Raw genomic sequence first — 11,367 nt, 5'->3', positions numbered from 1 at the left:
CTGGAGTGCAGTGGCATGATCTCAGCTCATTGCAACCTCCACCTCCCAGATTCTAAGCAATTCTTATGCCTCAGCCTCTGGAGTAGCTGGGATTACAGGTGCGCGCCACCATGCACGGCTAATTTTGTATTTTCAGTAATGACAGGGTTTCCCCATGCTGGCCAGGCTGGTCTCGAACTCCTGAGCTCAGGTGATCCACCCGCCTTGGTCTCCTAAAGTGCTGGGATTATAGCTGTGAGCCACCACGCCTGGCCCACCCATTGTTTTTTAAAAATGTAGTAGAAATTAAAGCTTCATCTTAGCTTTCGTGACAAGCATGAGAAAAAAAAAAAAAAAAAAGAAATGAAAGCTTCAGTTAGGTCAACCGATTTAAGAAGAAAAAATTCTTGGCTTGGGATATTGGTCATTGAGAAAGTCTCACTTTTTCCCTTGCATATTTCCTTGCATATCAAATGTATTGTACATGAATCTTGGCTTCCATCTTCAGAGAGCAAAGTCTTTGGTCTAAAAACGTAGGGAAAGACTGCTCGATCCTTGTGGTGGGTAGTGATTAAAAGAGGGGAGGGTGGGGATTCTTAGGGTGCAGGTAACGTTCTGTTAATTAATCTGGGTGTTCACTTGATGAAAAGTCTGGAAGCTGTACCTGCGACATCACACTTTCCTAATATACATTATATTTCAATAAAATTTTTTTTAGAACAAATTGGACTGCTTTAAAGTTATTTTAAAAATTACATGCTTTTGAGACTTGAGCAGCTGCAAAGGTTCTGTTTTCTATTTTGATCATTCTGTTTCTCGAGATGACCACATCTTTCAGAGGAAATGAGTCAAAGCCACTCTGTCTTGCTTTTCCAGCTGAGCATGTTCTGTTTCAATGAAGTAATGAATGAACTTGGCCGCACCACCCCCTAGCCTACAACAGCAAACAGAGGGCCCTCGGCCAATCAGCAGGCACTCTGGGTTTTCAAGTTGAGTTCAAACAGGACCATGGGAGGCCAATCAGTACCTTCGGCCCCTCCCCGAACGCCCGGCTGTGGCCAATCACGAGTCCGGATGAGCCAAAACACAGCGGCCGGCCAATGCCGGGGAGCCCCACGGCTCCGAGCTCCGCCAATGGGCGCGGCCGGGCGAAAAGAGAAACAGTGCCGGCCCCGCAGGCCTCAGGATTCGAATCGAACGTCCTTACGGGAGCCAGGCGCTGGTGGAGCTGCGCGCCGGCCAATCAGCGGCGGCTCCCGAACGTTGGGTCCACCCAGCCCCGCCCCGCGCTGTTGTTTGTGGTTCGGCCGGGCAGCGGGAGCCGAACCACAACATTCGCCCGGCGGGCGGCGGCGGCGGCGGCGAGCGCGAGCCCCGGAGCCCCGGGCGGCTGGCCTCCCGCGCCCGCGCAGCCCCGCGTCTGCGTCCAGCCCAAGCCGCCGGGCCCCGCGCCGAGCCATGTCGGTGAACATGGACGAGCTGCGGCACCAGGTCATGATCAACCAGTTCGTGCTGGCCGCGGGCTGCGCGGCCGACCAGGCGAAGCAGCTGCTGCAGGCGGCCCACTGGCAGTTCGAGGTGCGAGCCCGGCCGCGGGGTTCGGGGACGCCGGGCGGCGGCGGCGGCGGCGGCGGGGGCGGGGAGCGCTCCTGTCGGCGGCCGGGAAGCCGAGCGGCGACCGCGAGCGGGTCTCACGCGGGTCCGGGGCTGGGACCGGGGCCGGCTTCCTCTGCACGTGGGGTAGCCGAGGGTCGGGAGCTGCGGGCCCGGCACGGAGGCAGGGGGAGTCGGTGGGGGGCCGGGCCGCTGCGCTTCCTGCCTCCGCCGGGCCCGCGGTGCCACTGCCCTGTTTGTCCGCAGACCGCGCTGAGCACGTTCTTCCAAGAAACCAACATTCCCAACAGCCACCACCACCACCAGATGGTAAGCGGCGGCGGGCAGGGGCGCGGGCCGGGGCTGCTGTCAGCGCGGCAGTGACAGCCATGTTGCCGGGGAGCGCCGCGCCGCGAATGTAAACAAAGAGCCAAAATGTCTTCCAGGAAAGAGCGGCTCCCGGGCCGGCGCTGGCGCTTCCAACTTTGGGGCCCGCTTCCCAGGCTGCTGCTGCTTGGCCTCGGGACTGGTGCCCGGCACTGGGCCCTGGGGGGAAGGGGCGCCAGAGTTGGTGGTAGGAGGGAGGGGGAGAGGGCCGGGGGCCTGGCGAGGGGCTCGGGAGCTGGGGGACCCCAGCGCCAGGGGATGGGGAGGGGGCTCGGATGATGCCCAGACTTCTGGGGAACTGGGAAGCCCGGGCGAAGGGCCCAGGGAGGGCGCTGGGGTTGTTTCTGTTTATGGGGAGCCCCTCGTGCTGTTGAGTGGCGGTCCCCCTCCCCCTCCACACACACACCCAACGCTACAGGGAACAGGAAAGGCACGAATCCACCCTGGCTCAGGAAGCCGGGCTCTACCCACAAAGATCTGTTCACCCTTCTGAAGCCCAAGGGGACTGGGAAGTTGGAAGGACATACATCCCCCAAGCCAGGAGGACACACAAATTTTGACCCAAGTTAAGGCCAGGAATGTGCCTTTAATCTCAGTGTGTCGAGCTCCTCCAGCCCAGTACACAGAGAAATGGCCCCGGTCTGGATTTGCTTTCTTTTTAACTCTGGTCCAGGCCCGAGCCTTTGCCCTCCTGGCCATGGGGTACCCTGCTTTCTTGAGGCCAAGGACATCCCTCCTCTATTCTACTCCCCTAGTTACCTATTAGCCCTGCTGGGGGAGGAGGGGCTGGGCTCAGCAATAGGGATCTGAAAACACTGTTCCCCAGGAAAGCTGTTGTGGCTTCTAGGGTGAATTTTTGGCGTTTTTAACACTTGGCGTCCTTGTGCTTGGCTCTCTGTTTTCATCTAGTCACAGAGGACAAGTAGAGGGATCCGTCTTGACCTTTTAAACTAGTTTTTCTCTTAGAATGGCTGATGCTGTATATGAATCAAGTAAAATAGCATTTGAGTATGATTTGGGCATGGCGCTGGCCACAGGGCTCTTAAAAACCCGAGAGGATTTCATCTCCAGGAGACACCCTCCCCTGCACTTGACCATGAGAAATCTCCAGCTCCCACATGTGCTTGAGCCTCGAAGCTCCCTGCCATCTCCTGTCAGAGGCCCCTGAGGTTTCCCCCCACCAGCTGTGGCCATCCCAAAAAGCTCAGAACTTGCAGGTAGATACTGCAGCCATTCTGAGGGGCCAAGAACAGGGAGGCTCCCCAGGGAGACCTGGTGTGGTGTCCTGTTTAGTTCCTCTTGTCCCCTGCAAATCCCAAGGAGATGGTAAGTCCCTTTGGAAGTGTCCCTCAAGGAAGGCGGCAGGTTTTGTAACACATAGCCAGTGTGTCCATCAGTGTCCAAGTATGAGTGCCTCAGCCTCAGGGTTGAGGACACTGTCCCTGCTCTCAAAAAGTTTGTAGTTTCTTTTTTATTCCTTCTAATTTTATTTTTGACAAAGGGGTGGGGCCGGGGGAGGTCTCTCTGTGTCGCACAGGCCGGTCTCGAACTCCTGGCCTCAAGTGATCCTCCGCTTCAGCGTCCCAAAGTGCTGGAATTATGATAGGTGTGAGCCACCACACCCAGTTAGCAATTTCTTTCTTTCTTTCTTTTTTTGCGATGGAGTTTTGCTCTTGTTGCCCAGGCTGAAGTGCAGTGGCGTGATCTTGGGTCACCGCAACCTCCGCCTCCCGGGTTCAGACGATTCTCCTGCCTCAGCCTCCTGAGTAGCTGGGATTACAGGCATGCACCACCATGCCTGGCTAATTTTCTATTTTTAGTAGAGACGAGGTTTCTCCATGTTGGTCAGACTGGTCTGAAACTCCTGACCTCAGGTGATCTGGCCCGCCTCGACCTCCCAAAGTGCTGGGATTACAGGTGTGAGCTACCCGGCCTGGCAATTTCTTTTAGACAAAATAAATCAAAAGAAAAATTTTGAACAACAAAAAAAAAAACACTAGAGACCAGTAACAGCAAAACGGTAAAACCAGAAATCATGAGTAATTGACAAATGATTGTCCCATAGATGAATGCAGATTCCCACAGGTGGAGGAAGCTTCCGAGTTGATCAGGAGTGTTTCCCAGTTGGAAGTGGAGAAAGGCCTGACAGACTTGAAGTGGGTGTAGGGGACACTGGGTTCTCTTGAGAACTGGCCGAGGGGCCTTTGAGCATCTGGTTCAAAATCCTGATTTTACAGAAGCAGAGAGAAGCTTCAGAGAGGTTCAAGAACTTGCCAGAGCTCACACAGGCAGGCCAACACAGGCCTGCAGCCATCATCGCGGTATTCTCTGGTGGCTGTTTAAGGAGACAGGCCTCGCTGGCTTGGGGAACTGGGGAAGTCGGTCACGATGCCGTGATGCAATTGGCCTCCACCCCCACCATTCATTCATTGTTTCCTGCTGCCGAGAAGTCAGCCCCGGAGGCGGGGGCAGGGAGTAGTGGAGGGAGGAGGGGAAAGGTCAGGGTGGGGCCAGGCCTCTGCTTTGAGTCCTTTGGCCTCCCGTGGGGGCCCCTAGGGAAGGCAAGGGTCACAGCTCCCTTGGTGCCCTAGGTGCTGACATGGCGTGGGGCTCAGTGCACAGGGTGGGCTGGTGTCCCCCTCCGTTGTATCTTATGCCTCCACCACGCCCTGGTTTCTGGGTGTGAAAGCTCCCTTTTTTTTTTCTTGAGAGGGAGTCTTGCTCTGCTACCCAGGCTGGAGTGTGTGGTGATCTTGGCTCACTGCAACCTACATCTCCCAGGTTCAAGCAATTCTCCTGCCTCAGCCTCCCAAGTAGCTGGGATTACAGATGCCCGTCACCACACCCAGCTAATGTGTGTATTTTTAGTAGAGACAGTGTTTCAACATGTTGGCCAGGCTGGTCTCGAACTCCTGACCTCAGGTGATCCACCTGCCTCGGCCTCCCAAAGTGCTGGGATTACAGGCGTGAGTCACTGTGCCCGGCCAAAGATCCCTCTTTCAAGGTAAAGAACACTCAAGTCTTGTTCCCCCAACTCCTGTGCCTGGAGGAGGGATCGGTGTTGCTAAAATTAGGAGACATTCAAAGAAGGACTCCCATGGCCTCCTGGGAAAGGAAGAAAGTGGCTTTGAGATCCCCGCCAGCTTTGTGCGATCTTGTTCTCTGTGCTACCTCTTGCCCATGCTGCTGGCGAGGTGCTCCTGGATGGCACTCCAACCCCTGCCCCGAGGCTACTGGCAGAAGACAGCAGACGGGGGACTGTAGCTACCCAGGAAGAGGGCTGAGGGGCTGTACACACTGAGAAACTGCCAGTCTCCAGCCAAGGGCAGGCCAGCTGTGTGTGGCCTGAGGCTACAGACACAGGAAACTGAAATCCCTGGTTTCTGTCCTCAGGGAGTCCAGATATAACGGGGCTCCTGACCCTGTCCGGGCAGCGTGGCTGGTGGATGTTGCGAGCTTGGGCCTGCAGACCCTGGAGCTGGGGAGTTACCTTCTCAACTTGCACTCTGCTGTGGGTGCATTTTTGGGCCTTGACCACTGAGCCCCAAAACTTAACTTCTGGGCCTCAGTTTCCTCATTTGTCACAAAGGGATAATTGAAGCCACTAAGTCTCATTGTTAAAAGATAAGGGGAAAGGCTCCAAGGCCTGGTGGCTGTCACCCTTAGTGTGGTGTGAACCCATCCACACACCAAGGTGGTTTAACTTTTCCAGGGTTGGCAGAGGAGGGAGAGCCTCCCCGCTGGCCACTCTCCCTTGCTCAGCAGCCTGGGAATATCTGAGGGTGGCTGGTGGGGCAGCCAGCTGGTCTCCTTGCCCAGGGAAGGCGCAGCGCAGTGGTGTCCTGGGCTGCTCCCTTGCCCTCTCACTTGAATCTGACACCTTAGCTCCTGGGCAAAATTAACCATTTACTCCTTGGGGTGTTCTTTCCAGGACTTGTGAAGCCGTGTTGGTTTTGATAAGGTCTTGGTTTTTGTCTTTGGGTTTTGTTTGTATTGGCTCAGGGGGAGAGGGTGCTTTTGTCCTATGGAAGCTGCTTATTTGAAAATGAAGCTGAAAAATGGGAGTAAAGGAGGGGCTGACCTGGGTGAGCCCCATCCAGTGGCTCGGGGACCCGGAGGCAGTCTCCCCACACCTGTGTTCTCTCCCGCAGATGTGCACTCCCAGCAACACCCCTGCCACACCGCCCAACTTCCCCGACGCGCTGGCCATGTTCTCCAAGCTCCGCGCCTCCGAGGGCCTGCAGAGCAACAGCCCCATGTCGGCGGTAGCCTGCTCCCCACCTGCAAGCTTCAGTCCCTTCTGGGCCTCATCCCCGCCCAGCCACCAGGCGCCCTGGATCCCGCCCTCCTCCCCCACCACCTTCCACCACCTCCACTGCCCACAGCCCACGTGGCCCCCAGGAGCACAGCAGGGGGGCGCCCAGCAAAAAGCCATGGCGGCCATGGATGGCCAGAGATGAGACTGGATGCCGCTGGGCACTGGGCTGGAGCTGGGGGCAGCCCAGGGTTGTGGGGACACAGGAGGGTCGGGGAGGGGGGAGCCGGGGAGGGCAGGGGTTTCCCGAAGATCGCACTGGAAGATTTTATAAAAGAATTTTTGTGGGTGGGGGGGATAGTAAACTTCCTGGGCCATTTGGGTCCTTCAGGAGTTTTTCAGGCAAGTTTTTCTCTCTTTTTAATATATAACTATAATATATATAAATATATAAATATAACTAATGTCTGTGAGAATGGGCCTGGCACAGCTGGGGTGCTCAGGGCTGTGGCTGCCTCCTCCACCCAAATCTTGAGGGTAGGAGCGCGCTGCAGAGCCAGTGAACGATGTTGGGGCACAAGGCATCTGTCAGCTGCCTCCTCCCACAGCCGTGCCTTCCAGAACTTCGAAGAGGACCCCACCACCTCAGTCACCCAGCAGCCGCTGCAGGTGGAGTCCTGGGAGGGCCTGAGGCCAAAGGTGTGGAAGGCCCTCTTGGCATCGGGGCTCCCCCCCCCGACCTCTTCCCCACCTCTGATTGCTGGTCGTGGCCCCATAGCTTCTGTCACCCCCATCTCCTGCTGAATGTGCAGGGCTGATGTGGCACTGAGGAGCTGACTAAGGTCAGGCTCTGCCCAGTAGGGGCCTTGGCTGCCCCAGGCACGCCGCCCCTCCCACTGTGAGTCTCAGGTCCCAGTGGAGGGCCTGCCTTTGGGTTTAGTTCCCGAATTGAAATCCCATCTCACCAGGGTGAAATTTTAATTTAAAAACTTAAAAAGAGACTTTTCTAACTTTCCTGGTTTGTGGTGCTTTTATTTCTATTGGTGGGTGAATTGGTCTCCTTGGAAGAGGAGTGGTGGGGGGGGTCCCTTGCCATTGGGCTGGTCTGGGTGTTTCTTGCTGTGTGGTCACAGCAGGGGCTCTTGCAGTGCAGGCAGGGTCCAGCTTGGTGTGGGGAGGAAAGGAGGGGCCAGAGTCTGTCCTGAGTTGCTGTGACCTTCCTTTCTGGCCCCATCAGTGTAGTCACTACCTGCAGAGCCCTAGTGAGGAGCACTGGAAGCCATTTCCATCTGCTGTGGGGAGAGCTGCCCCTTCTAGCTGGGGGTGTCCTGATGTCCCCTAGGCCCTCCCAGCAGGCATCTTCTAGCTGGGCTCATCTCTGATATTCCTACCCTTGCTTCCCAGGGTGGTGTGTCCCTGTGGGCTGTGGAATGGCTATGACCCAAAGGTCAATTAAGGCTGTCAGGGAGCCATAGACAGGGCAGGTCCCCAGAGGGGCCTGCTTCCACCCGCCTCCCCATAGCCCTGCAGGGTCAGCATGTGTGAGGCTGCCGGTTCTGACCCAGCAGCCCAGCCTGGGGTGGTCCTGTGGTGCTGGAGGTCAGCTGCATGGGGAGCCTGCCCACCTGGTTGATGGGGGTGACAGCCACATGGCTGGGGTGCCTCCTCCTGCCCTGCCCTTCACCGCCACACTTGGTCCTGGCAGCCCTGTCTTGTCCCGTCCTCCTGCCTTGTCCTCTGCTGCAGTCTAAGGGGCCCAGGCCCTGCTGGAACACAGGCGGGACGGGTTCTCGAGGTTCAGGCCAGAAGTGAAGTGAGAAACGAGAGGGACTGGGCCCGGCACACCCCCTCCCCACCCCCATATCCTGCCTCCAGGACTCCTGGGGCCCCCTCCCACAGCGGGGCAGCCCCTCCTCCGGTGGAGTGGAACGGTGGCCCCTCCACCTCAGCATTGGACACAGACATGCCGTGCTTGGAGGCTGGGTTCGTCCTTTCAGTTTTGTTTCCTGGTTGGAAACCCCTGAGACTCCGCCCCTTCCCCTGCCCACCTGTGCTTTCCCAGGCTGGAAGGGGTAGCCCCTCTAGGCAGGTGGGCGGTTACGCTGTGACATCCCCAGGCTGCCTGGGCCTGGGATGGGGTCCACCCAGGTGTGGGCCTTGCCCAGGTGCGGGAATGGTGGGGGTTGGCCTGGCCGGCTTAGGGAATGTTGCTCTGGGCCCTTCTGTGGGTGTGGGCAAGGCCTGGGTGGTGAGGAGGACTGGGCTGTGCCTCCCTGCCAAGATGGTGAATTTGGCTTTAGACCCAGGAAACTGAGCCGACCTTCTGACATTTCACAGCCAGGGTGGGGCCGAGAGCGGCAGGCGCCCAGCTGGAGTGGGGGAGGGGTGGCCTTGCTCTGCCTCCTGCCTGGGAGGAGAGGGGCTGGGGCAGGGGGGTGCCCACTCGGAACTCCGCTGTCTGAGCAGCTCCTTTCTTCTGTGCAGTCCTGAGCACAACCTCATGACATGAAGATTTGCTGGGTCTCCGCAGAGCAAGCCAGAGGGAGCACCCACCCAGCCAAGCCCGCCCCACTTTACCCATACCAGGGTCAGGGGCCAGAAACCTGTTTCTGGGCTGTTTCTTGCCACACTTTCCTTTCCTGTGTGATCTGTCTCCTCACACCCCAAAGCGAGCTTCTTGCCCCAGAAATCCCTTTCCCATGCTGGGGTGATGGGAACTGGGGGTGGGGGGAGCCCCATTCTCAACTCCAAGCACTTCCTTTTCTCTGAGGGGGGAGCCTCTGGGGCAGGCAGGCCTTGGTGATTTCAGGGCTTTATAAACCTCAGGGTGGGGGACCACTTTAATCTAATGGGGGACCCCTAGAATATGGCTGAAGCCCAAGCTCGGGAGGTCAAGAGACCCCGGGTCCCTGGAGCTTCAAGTGGGTTGCAGCCATGAAGGAGGCTCGTCCCTGAGAGTTGCTGCACTGGCCTGAGCTCAGTCCCACCTGCACGCCTCTGACCCCTCACCTGCGGTCCCTTGCCTGCAGGTGTCGGGGGCTACAGCGGAGGGAAGCAAATCGCGCCGAGCAGGGGGCTCACACCACCCTCCACGCGCCTGATGTTTTTGCTCTGTATCTTCCTGGGGAGGAGGGGTGGGGACACTGGGCCACAGCCATGGCAGCCCGTGGTCTGAGCCTTCAGGCCCTGCCTGTCTCTGCCGCAGCCCACTCAAGGGACAGCAGTGGAGGGCAGCAAACAAACTGTCCCAGTGTGCTGCAGGGGTTCGCCTCCGGCCATTGGCACTGCTTCCCTGGAATCCCATGCCAGGTGTCAGGAACCACCTTGAGCCAGCAGCAAGAGCAAGCAGGCAGCTGCCACCCTCACCCGCAGAGTGCTGGACACTGACTGCACAGCCCCAGCCCCCCCAGTGGAGAAGGCAGGTCTAGAGCCAGAAGGCACAGCACCCTGGGTCTAGCCAAGGTCAGGAGAGAGCTGGTGGGGTGAGAGCAAGCCCAGCCGGTCCCAGGGCCCCGAGTCTCCCTGTTCCCAGCGCAATGTCCAGCCTTCCCGAAGCCCCAGCGCCCTCAGAGAACAGAGGCTGAGGACTCACTCTCAGGCTATAAACCAGACCTGCTGTCCAAGAGAAGGTCTGCCGAGCAGGCGGGCCTGGGAGTGTCTGGAGGCACGTGGGGGGCTGCCTGGCCATCAGTGGGCACTTCCCTCTCCCTCCGTCTTCCTGTCAGAGAAGATTCGCCACGCCAAATCTTCCTCCTGAACGTTTATTTACACCTCTGCTCACTGAGCATTGGTGGATCGCGGCCCCCGGGTGGGCTCCTCGAGCCCCTCCCCAGGAAGCACGTCCACGTGCCTCTCTGGTCCCCCGTTTGCCACCTCAGTGGGGCTGAGCAGGTTCGTTGTGTTCGGCAGGGGGAGGCGCCCGTCAGAGGAAGGTCTGTCTTTCTGTTGATGCAAAAAAACTGCAAGACAGAGGGGCTGAGGTTACTCACTACATTCCCCACACCCACTGGGGGCCACCCCAGCCTGCCCAAAGCCCAGGGAAGTTAGGAGCAGTTCTGTTTGCCGGCTGGGCTGAAACAGGCTGGAGGGGAGCTGCCAGGGCTGGGGTGCACGGCACAGGCACTTCTGAGCTCCTAACTAGTCATGAAGCACCCTTCATGATCTTTGTGAATGAAAAGTAAGTGGCTGGGCACGGTGGTCAGGCATGTAATCCCAGCACTGTGGGAGGCTAAGGCAGGCAGATCATGAGGTTAGGAGATCAAGACCAGCCTGGCCAATATGGTGAAAACCCCGTCTCTACTAAAAATACAAAAATTAGCCTGGTGTGATGGTGGCACGTGCCTGTAGTCCCAGCTACTCTGGGGGCTGAGGCAGAAGAATCGCTTGAACCCGGGAGGTGGAGGTTGCAGTGAGTCGAGATTGCACCACTGCACTCCAGCCTGGGTGACAGAACAAGATGACTTCTCAAAAAATAAAAAAAAAGAAAAAGGAAAAGCAAACATATCTCAAAAACGAAAAAGCAGTAAACAAGTTTTCTGTGAACACAGACACTAGGTGATATGCCAAAAGGTGCAGGAATTTTTCGTGACTACCAGTCCCTCTCCTGCTTCCAGAGCGTTTCAGCGCCCTTAGACAGTGCAACGCCTGGCAGAAGGGAGCCAAGTACCCCCAAGAAAACAGTTCTGGGAGTCAGGGTGACAGTCCTGTGCTCGCTCTCCTCCACTGAGACCTGTTGTTCCCAGCTCGGCCTTTGGGCCAGAGGACTTGGCTTTGAACTCCAGCTCTGCCGCTTCCTGGCTGTGTGACCTAGAGCAAGGAGCTTCACCTCTCTGTGCCTCAGTTTTCTCAGCCGTAAGTGGTGCTAACAATGGTCCCTACCTCAGTGCTGCTGCGTGGCTTAAAACTGGTTCATCCGTGTAAAGCTCCTAAATTAACTCCCTGGCCTGTGGGGGCCCTGGATGACGGTGAGAAGCCATCACCACCGCAGCCACTACTCTGTTGTGATTTCCTCCTCCCTCAGCCACAGGCTCTCAGTGAGGGCTGGAGTGATGTTGGAGCATCTAGCCTAGGAGCAGGGGAGGGTGGAGGCTCTGGGGTTCCCTGGACCTCCCACAGGCACCCACAAGGTATGTATGTACATTGCAGGAAGGTCT

At 57.6% G+C, this 11,367-nt stretch overlaps 1 protein-coding gene across 1 annotated transcript; it reads left to right on the top strand.

Moving 5' to 3' along the window:
- The first annotated feature begins 1,167 nt into the window (after positions 1-1,167).
- UBALD2 (UBA like domain containing 2) lies at positions 1,168-7,227 on the top strand. Its single transcript, XM_032241598.1, has 3 exons — positions 1,168-1,557; positions 1,840-1,902; positions 6,111-7,227. The coding sequence occupies exons 1-3, from the start codon at positions 1,438-1,440 to the stop codon at positions 6,417-6,419; spliced, it is 492 nt and encodes a 163-aa protein (XP_032097489.1). The 5' UTR covers positions 1,168-1,437; the 3' UTR covers positions 6,420-7,227.
- The last annotated feature ends 4,140 nt before the right edge of the window (positions 7,228-11,367 follow it).

This window comes from Sapajus apella, unplaced genomic scaffold, assembly GCF_009761245.1.
Source record: "Sapajus apella isolate SASKATOON/1434 unplaced genomic scaffold, GSC_monkey_1.0 scaffold48, whole genome shotgun sequence".
In the NCBI taxonomy this organism is placed as follows: domain Eukaryota; kingdom Metazoa; phylum Chordata; class Mammalia; order Primates; family Cebidae; genus Sapajus; species Sapajus apella.
Note: the sequence above shows the minus strand (reverse complement) of the source record. Positions and strands in the feature narration are given on the sequence as shown.